This window comes from Oncorhynchus mykiss, chromosome 9 (genome assembly GCF_057628025.1).
Source record: "Oncorhynchus mykiss isolate SJ-2025 chromosome 9, ASM5762802v1, whole genome shotgun sequence".
In the NCBI taxonomy this organism is placed as follows: Eukaryota; Metazoa; Chordata; class Actinopteri; order Salmoniformes; family Salmonidae; genus Oncorhynchus; species Oncorhynchus mykiss.
In genome coordinates this window covers 73719016-73734041 of record NC_143030.1, presented here as the reverse complement: position 1 = coordinate 73734041, position 15026 = coordinate 73719016, and the positions used below count along the sequence as shown (strand labels likewise).

At 40.2% G+C, this 15026-nt stretch overlaps 1 protein-coding gene across 2 annotated transcripts; it reads left to right on the top strand.

Annotated features, from left to right (window-relative positions):
• The first annotated feature begins 258 nt into the window (after positions 1-258).
• cyp2k5 (cytochrome P450 2K5) lies at positions 259-13906 on the top strand. 2 transcript variants are annotated; one of them, XM_090183216.1, is made up of 8 exons: positions 259-802; positions 3720-3882; positions 8536-8685; positions 8777-8937; positions 9057-9236; positions 9363-9504; positions 11285-11611; positions 12410-13906. In XM_090183216.1, the coding sequence occupies exons 1-8, from the start codon at positions 596-598 to the stop codon at positions 12517-12519; spliced, it is 1440 nt and encodes a 479-aa protein (XP_090039342.1). In that variant the 5' UTR covers positions 259-595; the 3' UTR covers positions 12520-13906.
• Positions 13907-15026: the final 1120 nt, after the last annotated feature.

Below are 15026 nucleotides of genomic sequence, written 5' to 3'. Positions count from 1 at the left end.
AATCTCATCAACAGATCACTATTAATTAATTGAATGGGAAATGATTTAACTGAACTGGTGAAACTGAATTATTTATGGTAAACCACACTCAGCCCCGCCTTAATAAAACATTTGCTTGGAAACTGTGGTCTGCCTCTACTAGTTTGGCTCAGAGCTTTCTATACTCATTGGCATTCACATAGAGTGGTGTAGGAGGCACCTTGTTACAGACGAAGCAAACACAGAGCTATTGCCTAATCCCCCCAACAGGTTGTTCCTCATTCTTTATCTCCTTGTCTGCAGTTCTATTCAGTGTTTTAACGAGGGTGTAATAAAGAGAAACATATCTCAGGATGAGGACAGGCATAGTGACCTTAATTAAATTATGATCAGACCATGCTATAATTTAGTCAATGATCTGCAGCGAATGTGTTGTGCAGGCTTGGCGCTACTATTCTTCTGTTTCTCAAGATGCCTAGTTCCTCCCCCAAGGCGGTCCTGTCCTCTACATAAGAAGAGCTCCGTAGGCAGGTAGTTCTGTTGAGTGACTGTTGTGTATGAGCACAAGCGGTCTCTCTTTTTAGCCCAGGGTAAGGTGTAAGAGCTCCGACCGAAGATGTCTCTTATGGAAAGTCTTCTCCTCCAGGCTCCAAGCACGGTGACACTGCTGGGGGCTGTGCTGTTTCTGCTCGTCCTCTACCTACTCTCCTCTAGTTCCAGCTCTGAGGAACATGGGAAGGAGCCTCCAGGACCCAGGCCGCTGCCCCTGCTTGGTAACATGCTCCAGCTGGATCTCAAAAGGCCCTACCAGACTCTCTGTGAGGTGAGATATTAATAAGTCAAAGGCTTGCTTGCTTGAACTATTCCATTTCAAGTACCTCCTTTCAAGATATTGAATCACAGTACCCAGCTAGCACATTTGGTTTATTGGAAGTTGTGGGAAAGTATGTTTGTTGTTTCACATTATTTGTGGGAATGAAGCCATACGTTTCCTGACCGGTAAAAATAATGTTTTTTTTTAACCCTTGTGTAGTCTTAACATTCTGTATACTCCCCTTATCCTAAAGGTAAAAAAGGACCCATCTTCACTAAACCCCTAAAATAAAGCAGATCAATTAAATTTTAAACCCCAAATCTATTTTGCATGAAGAAACAAGCTGTCATTCGTCATAAACTTTGTGAAAATCTGGGTTCTTCCTCTTCACAATGCAGAAAGACTGATCAGTGGACACCACTCATTTTTATTACAACACACCTGTCATCATTGTTTTCTTTACTAAAGTAGAGCTTTATTATTGTTATTATTTGCTAAAGGTACTGCATGGGTGTTAACTTATTTTGTTTAGCAAGAGATAGAACTTGTATAGTCTAAGAAAGTAGCAGAAATGTGCAGAAAGTAGATTTGAATGCATTTTATTGAAGGGAAACAACAACAGTCTTGAACTGTTTTGGCAACATAGTGATATATTCTTATATTCTGAACAATGAGGAGTTCAACTACAAAATACTAGTCTTCTCCCATTTGTTTAACCATTGCCCCCACCCACAAGGTGTATAAACAACAACAATTATATAAAAATAATAACAATAATAATAATATAATAGATACAAAACAAATACAGTACATGAGGAACATAAATCAATCAACTCTAACTGCTCCAGGAGCACCCGCCTCTTGTTCTGCTTCTCAGGCATCCAGGTAGGGTTGATCTTGTTCCATATCACGAAGGCATTGTATGAGGACACATCACTGATGTTTAATGGAAGATGACCAGGGGCCAGCGGGCAGTCATCCTCCTGCAGCTGTAAGTTCCAATCACCTTGTCCAGGTTGTTCACGCCTCCTTTGTTGTGGTTGTAGTCCAGGATGATGGCTGGCTTCCTGTCCTCACGATCACTGATCTCAGCAGTTTTGTGCATTGTGCTCAGGACGACCACATTCTTGTTCCTCTTTGTGAGGTAAGAAACTAGAGTGGTGGTGGGGTGAAGGCAAACTTTGATGAGAAGGCCTCTCCTCCCCTTGTTGCGAGAAGTGCAGGGTGGAGCTTAGGCTTGTAGAAGGCCTCTCTACCCCTTGTTGTGAGGAGTGCAGGGTGGAGCTTAGGCTTGTAGAAGGCCTCTCTACCCCTTGTTGTGAGGAGTGCAGGGTGGAGCTTAGACTTGTAGAAGGCCTCTCTCCCCCTTGTTGTGAGGAGTGCAGGGTGGAGCTTAGGCTTGTTATTTCTAACTGTGCCAACCATGGTGATCTTCCTCTTCAGGAGCTGCTGGCTGAGTTCAATCAGTAGCACACATAATCTCAATTTCTCATTGTGTTTGTCTTTGTTGGTTTTGTGGTGTGTAAATGATTTTATATCTGCCGGGTCAAAAATTACCCCAAGACAATCTTTGTACCCAGGTGGTATACATCTTTCATGGAAATATTAACAAAGGTAATGTTTAAATTGTTCTAATGTTGGGGTCACTTTAGGAAAAGTCATCACATTTCAAGTTGAAAGAATATCATTCAGGGAGTTTTCTCTGTTGTTAAACATAGTGGCAGGTCATTTTGTACCCTTAAGACAACGCAGGGTTAAACGTTCTGAGAAGAGACATGGACATTTTGCAGAAAATGTTGGTTATTTTTAGTTTTTTAATATCTTCCGTGTAAATTTCACTGAAAGTTTCAATAAGACTTTTAATAACACTGCTTGCTTTCTTGAACCTTTTGAGCACAGACAGGACACATGGAATTTCATTTCATAAGGCATTAATAATGAAACACATTTATTTTTTATTGTGACAGCATCAGTGAGATTCAAACCTGTAACCCCCTGCTCTCTATCAATGGAATTAGTTCACAGCATCACCAGGATGGAGCTAGCATGACATGTTTTTAAAAATCATACAAATCTGTTAATTGTAGCGTATTCAAACAAACTCTATTTCAAAGGAAACAAGCACTCATTAAGATGAGGTGTGGTCAATTAGTGGGTGCAGCCATCACACCCAAACACACTTAACAAGAGAGAGGAAGAGACAGTTTTGTTGATGCTGAGAATTAAATGTATGTTTTTAAATAACATTCTTAGAACTTTCTCTGAATGTTATTAAAGTTTTCTGGTGGTTTTTTGTGGAACATTTTCTAAACGTTCTCAGAACATTTTGAGAACATGACTTTAAATAAAACCACGAGGAAACCTGTACGAATCAATATGATGAAGTACTGAAATTCCCACAGAAGTACGTTGTTTCTTAACGCTCTTTGAACAATTTGAGAACATGATTTTAAATAGAACCATGAGGATATCTATGGGAAATGTTATGCTGAAGTACTGAAATTCCCATGAAGAACGTTATTCCTTTAATGTTCTCTAAACTATTTGAGAACATTCCCAATGTTAGACCAGTTTGAGAACGGTCCTAGAACGCTACCAACATGTAACTAATTTCTTAAATGGGCTTAGAGTGTTCCAAAGCCAAGGAACTATACAGCACCATTGCCAGACATATGTGGAAGGTTGTTTTAAAAATAACCATATGACAACCACGCTCTCGCCAAGCTCTATGTTTCTCAGAACATTATGTGCTAGCTGGGTATTTACATGATCAGTCATTCATTTCTGGAAGGTAAAACAATAATCTTGTTTGTCAAACACTGACCTCAGAAGTTCATAGGCTCACATTTTACGAGGCATTTTTATTTGAATGGAAAATATTTTATCTGTTCTAAACCTGTTCTTTTGGCCTATTTTATTTCTACAGCTGTCCAAGAAATATGGCTCGGTGTTCACAGTTCACATTGGACCCAGAAAAGTGGTCGTTCTTGCAGGATACAAGACAGTCAAGCAAGCACTGGTCAACCATGCAGAGGAGTTTGGGGACAGGGGCATCAATCATTTGTTTAGTGACTTAAACAAAGGACACGGTAATGTCAGATAACTGATTCTCAGGCCTACTACGTTGCAAACCTTGACAATGGACAGTTAAGCAGGCATGCTTGGTGCCATACTGTAAAAACCAACAACAGTATACAGTACCAGTCTTTCAACAGTTTTCCTTATTTTTTTTTACTATGTTCTACATTGTTGAATAATAGTGAAGACATCAAACTATGAAATAACACATATGGAATCATGTAGTAACCAAAAAAGTGTAAAAAAAAATCCAAATATATTTTATATAAGAGATTATTCAAAGTAGCCACCCTTTTCCTTGATGACAGCTTTGCATACTCTTTGCATTCTCTCAACCAGCTTCACCTGGAATGCTTTTCCAACAGTCTTGAAGGAGTTCCCACATATGCTGAGCAATTGTTGGCTGCTTTTCCTTCACTCTTCGCCCCAACTCATCCCAAACCATCTCTATTGAGTAGAGGTCGGGTGACTATGGAGGCCATGTGATGCGGCACTCCATCACTCTAATTCTTGGTCAAATAGCCCTTACACAGCCTGGAAGTGGATTTTGTCATTGTCCTGTTGAAAAACAAATGATAGTCCCGCTAAGCTTAAACCAGATGGGATGGCGTATCGCTGCAGAATGCTGTGGTAGCCATGCTGGTTAAGTGTGCCTTGAATTCTAAATAAATCACTGACAGTGTCACCAGCAAAGCACCCACACACACTCACACCTCCTCCTCCATGCTTCACGGTGGGAACCACACATGCGGAAAATCATCCATTCACCTGGAACCAAACATCTCAAATTTGGAATCAGACCAAAGAAATCATTTCTACTGGTTTAATGTCCATTGCTCGTGTTTCTTGGCCCAAGCAATTTCTTCTTCTTCTTATTGGTGTCCTTTAGTAGTGGTTTCTTCTTCTTATTGGTGTCCTTTAGTAGTGGTTTCTTCTTCTTATTGGTGTCCTTTAGTAGTGGTTTCTTCTTATTATTGGTGTCCTTTAGTAGTGGTTTCTTCTTCTTATTGGTGTCCTTTAGTAGTGGTTTCTTCTTCTTATTGGTGTCCTTTAGTAGTGGTTTCTTCTTCTTATTGGTGTCCTTCAGTAGTGGTTTCTTCTTCTTATTGGTGTCCGTTAGTAGTGGTTTCTTCTTCTTATTGGTGTCCTTTAGTAGTGGTTTCTTCTTCTTATTAGTGTCCTTTAGTAGTGGTTTCTTCTTCTTATTGGTGTCCTTCAGTAGTGGTTTCTTCTTCTTATTGGTGTCCTTTAGTAGTGGTTTCTTCTTCTTATTGGTGTCCTTCAGTAGTGGTTTCTTCTTCTTATTGGTGTCCTTTAGTAGTGGTTTCTTCTTCTTATTGGTGTCCTTTAGTAGTGGTTTCTTCTTCTTATTGGTGTCCTTCAGTAGTGGTTTCTTCTTCTTATTGGTGTCCTTTAGTAGGGGTTTCTTCTTCTTATTGGTGTCCTTTAGTAGTGGTTTCTTCTTCTTATTGGTGTCCTTTAGTAGGGGTTTCTTCTTCTTATTGGTGTCTTTTAGTAGTGGTTTCTTCTTCTTATTGGTGTCCTTTAGTAGGGGTTTCTTCTTATTATTGGTGTCCTTTAGTAGTGGTTTCTTCTTCTTATTGGTGTCCTTTAGTAGTGGTTTCTTCTTCTTATTGGTGTCCTTTAGTAGGGGTTTCTTCTTCTTATTGGTGTCCTTTAGTAGGGGTTTCTTCTTCTTATTGGTGTCCTTTAGTAGTGGTTTCTTCTTATTATTGGTGTCCTTTAGTAGGGGTTTCTTCTTCTTATTGGTGTCCTTTAGTAGTGGTTTCTTCTTCTTATTGGTGTCCTTTAGTAGGGGTTTCTTCTTCTTATTAGTGTCCTTTAGTAGTGGTTTCTTCTTCTTATTGGTGTCCTTTAGTAGGGGTTTCTTCTTCTTATTGGTGTCCTTTAGTAGTGGTTTCTTCTTCTTATTGGTGTCCTTTAGTAGTGGTCTCTTCTTCTTCTTCTTCTTCTTATTGGTGTCCTTTAGTAGGGGTTTCTTCTTCTTATTGGTGTCCTTTAGTAGTGGTTTCTTCTTCTTATTGGTGTCCTTTAGTAGTGGTTTCTTCTTCTTATTAGTGTCCTTTAGTAGTGGTTTCTTATTCTTATTGGTGTCCTTTAGTAGTGGTTTCTTCTTCTTATTAGTGTCCTTTAGTAGTGGTTTCTTCTTCTTATTGGTGTCCTTTAGTAGTGGTTTCTTCTTCTTTTTGGTGTCCTTTAGTAGTGGTTTCTTCTTCTTATTGGTGTCCTTTAGTAGTGGTTTCTTCTTCTTATTGGTGTCCTTTAGTAGGGGTTTCTTCTTCTTATTGGTGTCCTTTAGTAGTGGTTTCTTCTTCTTATTGGTGTCCGTTAGTAGTGGTTTCTTCTTCTTATTGGTGTCCTTCAGTAGTGGTTTCTTCTTCTTATTGGTGTCCTTTAGTAGTGGTTTCTTCTTCTTATTGGTGTCCTTTAGTAGTGGTTTCTTCTTATTATTATTGGTGTCCTTTAGTAGTGGTTTCTTCTTCTTATTGGTGTCCTTTAGTAGTGGTTTCTTCTTCTTCTTATTGGTGTCCTTTAGTAGTGGTTTCTTCTTCTTATTGGTGTCCTTTAGTAGGGGTTTCTTCTTCTTATTGGTGTCCTTTAGTAGTGGTTTCTTCTTCTTATTGGTGTCCTTTAGTAGGGGTTTCTTCTTCTTATTGGTGTCCTTTAGTAGTGGTTTCTTCTTCTTATTGGTGTCCTTTAGTAGTGGTTTCTTCTTCTTATTGGTGTCCTTTAGTAGGGGTTTCTTCTTCTTATTGGTGTCCTTTAGTAGTGGTTTCTTCTTCTTATTGGTGTCCTTTAGTAGTGGTTTCTTCTTCTTATTGGTGTCCTTTAGTAGGGGTTTCTTCTTCTTATTGGTGTCCTTTAGTAGTGGTTTCTTCTTCTTATTGGTGTCCTTTAGTAGGGGTTTCTTCTTCCTATTGGTGTCCTTTAGTAGTGGTTTCTTCTTATTATTGGTGTCCTTTAGTAGGGGTTTCTTCTTATTATTAGTGTCCTTTAGTAGTGGTTTCTTCTTCTTATTGGTGTCCTTTAGTAGGGGTTTCTTCTTCTTATTGGTGTCCTTTAGTAGTGGTCTCTTCTTCTTCTTCTTCTTATTGGTGTCCTTTAGTAAGGGTTTCTTCTTCTTATTGGTGTCCTTTAGTAGTGGTTTCTTCTTCTTATTGGTGTCCTTTAGTAGTGGTCTCTTCTTCTTCTTCTTCTTATTGGTGTCCTTTAGTAGTGGTTTCTTCTTCTTATTGGTGTCCTTTAGTAGTGGTTTCTTCTTCTTATTGGTGTCCTTTAGTAGTGGTTTCTTCTTCTTATTGGTGTCCTTTAGTAGTGGTTTCTTCTTCTTATTGGTGTCCTTTAGTAGTGGTTTCTTCTTCTTATTGGTGTCCTTTAGTAGGGGTTTCTTCTTCTTATTGGTGTCCTTTAGTAGTGGTTTCTTCTTCTTATTGGTGTCCGTTAGTAGTGGTTTCTTCTTATTATTGGTGTCCTTCAGTAGTGGTTTCTTCTTCTTATTGGTGTCCTTTAGTAGTGGTTTCTTCTTCTTATTGGTGTCCTTTAGTAGTGGTTTCTTCTTATTATTGGTGTCCTTCAGTAGTGGTTTCTTCTTATTATTGGTGTCCTTCAGTAGTGGTTTCTTCTTCTTATTGGTGTCCTTTAGTAGTGGTTTCGTCTTCTTATTGGTGTCCTTTAGTAGTGGTTTCTTATTATTATTATTGGTGTCCTTTAGTAGTGGTTTCTTTTCAGCAAATCGACCATGAAGGGCTGATTCAGGCAGTCTCCTCTGAACAGTTGATGTTGAGATGTGTCTGTTACATAAACTCTGTGGAGCATTTATTTGGTCTGCAATTTCTGAGGCTGGTACCTCTGCAGCAGCGGTAACTCTAGGTCTTCATTTCCTGTGGCGGTCCTTATGAGAGACAGTTTCATCATAGCACTTGATGGTTTTTGCGACTGCACTTGAATACATTTTTCGTATTGACTGTCATTTCTCTTTGCTTATTTGAGCTGTTACTGCCATAATAACGACTTGGTTTTTCACCAAATAGGGCTATCTTCTGTATACCACCCCAACCATGTCACAACACAACTGATTGGCTCAAACTTATTAAGAAGGAAAGAAATACCCCAAATGAACTTTTAACAAGGCACACTTGTTAATTTAATTGCATTCAAGGTTAAAACCTCATGAAGCTGGTTGAGAGAATTCCAAGAGTGTGCAAAGCTGTCAGCAAGGCAAAGGGTGACTACTTTGAAGAATCTCAAATATAAAAAGTATTTTGATTTGTTTAACGCTTTTTTGGTTACTACATGATTCCATATGTGTTATTTCACAGTTTTGATGTCTTCACTATTATTCTAGAATGTAGAACATAGTACAAATAAAGAAAAACCCTTGAATGAGTAGGTGTGTCCAAACTTTTGACTGGTACTGTACATGATGCTCTTCTGTGTTCAACCGATTCTAACAACCCCAAATATCTTACAAATATTTTATTTTCTCCTGACTTCATAAAAATATGAAGAAAAAACAGATTTAGTTTGAAACCTCCTACTTCCATTAATCTGTGCTTCTTAAAATTCTGTGCTTCTTAATTCCTTTAAGAATGTCACTCAACTACTACATCAGAACAATATTGTTCTACTGTACTTTTTAACAGGTATTGTATTTGCAAACGGAGATTCATGGAAAGAGATGAGACGCTTTGCCCTGACAAATCTTAGGGACTTTGGCATGGGCAAGAAAGCGAGCGAAGAGAAGATCATTGAGGAAGTTCACTACTTGATTGAAGTGTTTGAAGAACACAAGGGTAAAGTTCTTATATCAATAACACAATCAAAATAAGTCTTCATTTTCTCAGTTTTTCTCATTTCAGTTTTGTTTTTTGCTCTTTGTCACAGGTAAAGCATTTGACACAACCCAGGCAATGAATTACGCTGTCTCCAACATCATCTGCAGCATTGTGTACGGCAGCAGGTTTGACTACTCTGATCCACGGTTCCGACGCTCGGTGGATCAAGCCAATGAGTCCATCCGACTCGGAGGATCTATTTCAATACAGGTACGATACCGTGCTAATCATGTTTACTTTGAGAACAATGACAGACACACTACATTAAATTAGTCCAAGTATAATATATACAGACAAAATAGAAGCTAATTTTTGCTTTTTATTTAAAGTTGTACAACATGTTCCCATGGTTGGGCCCCTTGCTGAAGAACAAGACACTTATCTTGAAAAATATTGCCGACAACAAGGGGGAGATGAAGGAGCTGGTGAGGGGGCTGAAGGAGACTCTCAACCCGCAGATGTGTAGAGGCTTTGTGGACTCGTTCCTTGTCCGAAAACAGACCCTGGAGGTATAAAGCGTTATTGCAGTTATAAGCATGTCATTTCTTGGAGTGAATAACTAGGGGGTCCAGGGGGAGATGATTTAGAAATAACTGCTCTTGTTTACTGAAACATGTTTGTTTATGTATTAAAAGGAATCAGGCAACATGAACTCTCATTACCACACTGAGAATCTCATACAGACTGTGGCCAACCTGTTTGCTGCTGGTACTGACACCACGGGGACAACCCTGCGCTGGGGTCTGCTGCTCATGGCCAAGTACCCCGATATACAGGGTAAGGGTTGATACTCACACACTCACCTGACAAACACACCTCATACAGCACATTTGGAAAGTATTCAGACCCCTTCACTTTTTCCACCTTTTGGTACTTTACAGCCTTATTATAAAATTGATTAAATTGTTTTTATTTCTCATCAATCTACACACAATACCCCATAATCACAAAGCAAGAACAGGTTTTTAGAAATTTTTGCAAAAAACTGAAATATCACAGACTATGCTCTGTACTTTGTTGAAGCACCTTTGGCAGCGGCTACAGCCTTGAGTCTTCTTGGGTATGACGCTACAAGCTTGGCACACCTGTATTTTGGGAGTTTCTCCCATTCTTCTCTGCAGATCCTCTCAAGCTCTGTCAGGTTGGATGGGGAGCGTTGGTGCACAGCTATTTTCAGGTCTCTCCAGAGATGTTCTATCGGCCTCAAGTGCAGGCTCTGGCTGGGCCAATCAAGGACTTTCAGAGACTTGTCGCGGAGCCACATCTGCATTGTCTTGGCTGTCTGCTTTGGGCCGTTGTCCTGTTGGAAGGTGAACCTTCGCCCCCAGTCTGAGGTCCTGAGCAGGTTTTCATCAAGGATCTCTCTGTACTTTGCTCCATTCATCTTTTCCTCGATCCTGACTAATTTCCCTGGCGCTCAAAAACATCCCCACAGCATGGAGCTGCCACCACCATGCTTCACTGTAGGGATGGTTGTGGCCAGGTGATGAGAGGTGTTTGTTTTCCTCCAGACGTGACACTTCGCATTCAGGCCAAAGAGTTATTGGTTTCATCAGACCAGAGAATCTTGTTTCTCATGGTCTGAAAGTCCTTTAGGTGCATTTTTGGCAGACTCCAAGCAGGCTGTCATGTGCCTTTTACCGAGGAGTGGCTTCCGTCTTGCCACTCTACCATAAAGGCCGAATTGGTGGAGTGTTGTAGATATGGTTGTCCTTCTGGAACGTTCTCCCATCTACACAGAGGTACTCTGGAGCTCTGTCAGAGTGACCATCAGTTCTTGGTCACCTCCCTGACAATTCCTTTGACCTCATGGCTTGGTATTTGCTCTGACATGCACTGTCAACTGTGGAACCTTATATATACAGGTGTGTGCCTTTCCAAATGATGTCAAATTAATTGAATTTACCACAGGTGGACTCCAATCAAGTTGTAAAAACATCTCAAGGGTGAAACAGGATGCTCCTAAGCTCACTTGCGAGTCCCATAGTAAAGGGTCTGATTACTTATGTAAATGAGGTATTCCTGTTTTGTCTTTTTATACATTTACAAAAAAATCTATAAACCTGTTTTCACTTTGTCATTATAGGGTATTGTGTGTAGATTGAGGACATTGAGGAAATGTTGTTATTTAATTAATTTTAGAATAAGGCTGTAATGTAACAAAATGTGGAAAAAGTTAGGGGGTCTGAATACTTTCCGAATGCACTGTATATCCACAACTCAACCTCTTATAGCTCACTTGCATAATGTGTGCAAACTCCTCTATCTGTATTCTGTCTCTAAATGTCGTCTGTCACCAGCAGCATCATATTAAAGTTCTGATTATCTGTAGAAGTACTTGGCAAATAAAGGTGATTCTGATTTGAAGGATCTTTGTACAGAAAGTGTATGATTGCAGTTATGTAAGACAATTACGGTTTTACCCGCTGTAAACATTGGCAAATGTCCCACCTGAAGCACAGGTCTTTGAATTGAATCCAAGTGAATTAACAGATACAGACTGAAGATCATTCAGATTTTATAGTAACTTTATCCCTCCTCTTCCTTTTTATTCCAGACCGGGTCCAAGAGGAGATAAGCAGAGTCATAGGAAGTCGTCAGGCCTTGGTAGAGGACAGGAAGAACCTGCCCTACACTGATGCAGTGATCCATGAGACCCAACGACTGGCCAACATTGTACCCATGTCCATCCCTCACACCACCAGCCAAGACGTCACCTTCCAGGGATACTTCATCAAAAAGGGGACTGATGTGTTACCTCTGCTGACGTCTGTCCTGCGAGATGAGAGCGAATGGAAGAGCCCTCACACCTTTAACCCCGACCACTTTCTGGATGAGGAAGGTCGATTCGTCAAGAAGGATGCCTTCATGCCCTTCTCTGCAGGTGAGTCCAACTGTGTGTTTCCTGATTGACACTATCATTCTGATATCCTTCTATGGTGGTCAATTAACTAATTGTGACATCCTTCTATGGTGGTCAATTAACTAATTGTGACATCCTTCTATGGTGGTCAATTAACTAATTGTGACATCCTTCTATGGTGGTCAATTAACTAATTGTGACATCCTTCTATGGTGGTCAATTAACTAATTGTGACATCCTTCTATGGTGATCAATTAACTAATTGTGACATCCTTGTATGGTGATCAATTAACTAATTGTGACATCCTTGTATGGTGGTCAATTAACTAATTGTGACATCCTTCTATGGTGATCAATTAACTAATTGTGACATCCTTCGGTGGTCAATTAACTAATTGTGACATCCTTCTATGTTGGTCAATTAACTAATTCTGATATAATTCTATGGTGCTGAATTAACTAAATCTGATGTCCTTCTATGGTGCTGAATTAACTAAATCTGATATGCTCATTGCTTTGGCTCAAAGAGAGTTGAGGGGATGGAAATGACGTTGAAGCAATGTGGAATAGACATTGAATTGACGTCTGTGCCCAGTGGGAATATTGATATTTGTCAATTATAGGAACCTATCCACAACACATCCATTGTCTCGGAGAGAGTCTGGCCAGGATGCAGCTCTTCCTTTTCTATTGTCCTCATGCTGTCTTCCTCATCCTCCTCTTCCAGGTCGTAGGTTGTGTCTAGGAGAGAGTCTGGCCAGGATGGAGCTCTTCCTTTTCTATTGTCCTCATGCTGTCTTCCTCATCTTCCTCTTTCAGGTCGTAGGGTGTGTCTAGGAGAGAGTCTGGCCAGGATGGAGCTCTTCCTTTTCTATTGTCCTCATGCTGTCTTCCTCATCTTCCTCTTCCAGGTCGTAGGGTGTGTCTAGGAGAGAGTCTGGCCAGGATGGAGCTCTTCCTTTTCTTCACCTCCCTCCTGCAGCACTTTTGTTTCTCTCCTCCTCCTGGGGTAAGAGAGGAGGATCTGGACCTCACACCATCCCTGGGGTTCACCCTCAGTCCTTCACCTCACCAGTTGTGTGCTGTGAGCAGGGTCTGAGATGAAAGTCTGGGTCCAATGTATATTACACACTAAACTCTCAACTTTAGACAAACATACTGCAGGAATATGCTGAAACTATTTTGTCACTGCCCATGGACATGAATGATATGAATATATACCTGGCTACAGGGATCTGAGGTTTAAAGTTGATTGGACCAAAATGAACTGAAGCAGCTTTTGTAAACCATTCAGAGGGGTTTTGCAGTCCTAGGTGCTGACACCTTTATGATATCTGAGGGGCATTTGTTTAAAACCATCAATGTTGATCTAGAGACAAACACTCAAACAACCTTTTAGGGATACCCTAGGTGGGGTCCTCAGTAAAATGTCAATGTCCGCAGGAAGTGTACGTTATGATTGAAAGACCAAACTTGGACGTTAGGATCCTATTCTTAGACTGCAAGTGCCCTTATCCCCACTGAGGTCCATAGAAGTCATATCCTTACCCACCACTCCAGGGAAAATATTATTGGTTTGGAATTCAAGAATTCAGTCCTAAGAACAGTCACATTTGTAAAATTGTCATCTAAATGTATAAAAAGTGTCAACTCTAATCTAGTGCCCTCTATACTGCTAGTTGTACAGTCAACACTTGGCACTTTTTTACAGGACAACTGTATGACCTATAGCTCCGTTTTTTTCCACAGGTCCTTCTGACCAAAGAAACTCAGACATTTCAATTTTGTTTTACAATCAGGGGAAATTATGCAAATGTTTAATATTCTTTTACTTTTTGTGCTGTCATTAATTTATTGAACGACAATACTAAGTGCTAGTAAAGGAAAGGTAGACACATTGGCACTTTTTGAAAGCTTGTCTAAAGATATGAATATAGGTAGCTATGTAGATGTATATGCAGATGATTGTTTATGTATCAGTAGTGTCACTTGTCACTTCAATCAGGGACGGTCTGGGGTGGGGTGGCTGAAACAGTGTCAATCACATCCAAACATGAGGAAACCAGGTGTTTGGTGTCGTTCCAGTTGTCCCATTCCGGTCATCACTATGAGCCATCCTACACTCATCATTCTCACGTGAGATATGTTAACCAGTTTAAATACTTACACACCCGTGCCCCCATCCTTCACTTTCCCCTTATTCAAGGATAACTGTATTATAATATATAAATATATATATGTAATAGCTGTATGTTTTTTAAAGTACCTAATCCATTGCTGAGAAAAGAAATGCAATACAAATATCAAACAAATAAATACATGACAATCTTCTTTATTTCAAATGTTATGCACTCTTAGAAAAAAGGGTGCCAAAAGGGTTCTTCGGCTGTCCCCATAGGAGAACCCTTTCCAATTTCAGGTAGATCTCTTGTGGAAAGAGTTTTACATGGAACCAAAAGGTGTTCTTCAAAGGGAAGACAGAATAGGTTTGCACGTCATTCTTGAGCAGGAGGGGCAAAGTTCTCCCCAAATTTGTGGTATCCAATTGGTGAGCCGTGCGTCCTCTGAAACACATCCCAGCCAAGCCCCACTGTTTCTTGACACAATGCCCGCTTAACCCGGAAGCCAGCCGCACCAATGTATCGGAGGAAACACCGTACACCTGGCAACCGTGTCAGCGTGCATGCACCCAGCCCGCCACAGGAGTCGCTAGAGCGCAATGGGACAAGGAAATCTCTGCCTGCCAAACCCTCTCCTAACCCGGACGACGCTGGGGCAATTGTGGGCCGCCTTATGGGTCTCCCAGTCACAGCCAGCTGTGACATAGCCTGGGATCAAACCTGTGTCTGTAGTGACGCCTCAAGCAATGCAATGCAGTGCCTTAGACCGCTGCACCACTCAGGATGCCCCCACAAATTGAAATTCCCTCTGTTGAATTTCAAAATCCCCATGTGGCCCTCGAGCCATAACGTTTGCCCACCCCTGAGCTAGATGTTATGTTAGAAGACAGTAGTAGGTATGGAAGATGAACCTCAGGGCCATGTCAGAGGGAACTTTTAATGGAAAAATAATAATAACTTTGAATTTACAAGCATATATATATATATATATGAAATATTTATGTTCCCTTCATGTATTTGCAACAACCATTCAATAGCAATCTCATTATTGAGTGAGCTTTAATAATGGAACAAAGCCGTTGGGTGTGAACATCAGAACAGATAAGATCACTATCTGAATAAACTTACTGTATATTGAACCCAATATACTGGAACTGAATGCAAGTACAGCATTTAAATAGGTTGAGGAAGAAAATAAATATATTACACTTATTTAATTAGGAAAATATCAATGCGAAGCTGTACAGTAGATTGTCCATCTCTAAAGTGATAATGACAGTTCTTGCTGGCTATATCCTTTTACTGCAGTGGGCTAA

What these genes read in the sequence shown, in the direction of transcription:
- cyp2k5 (XM_090183216.1), top strand. Translation starts at nt 596, where the DNA reads ATGTCTCTTATGGAAAGTCTTCTCCTCCAGGCTCCAAGCACGGTGACA. An exon ending in CCTACCAGACTCTCTGTGAG is followed by an intron (nt 803 to 3,719) that starts GTGAGATATTAA and finishes TTATTTCTACAG; the next exon opens with CTGTCCAAGAAATATGGCTC. An exon ending in CAAGTACCCCGATATACAGG is followed by an intron (nt 9,505 to 11,284) that starts GTAAGGGTTGAT and finishes TTTTTATTCCAG; the next exon opens with ACCGGGTCCAAGAGGAGATA.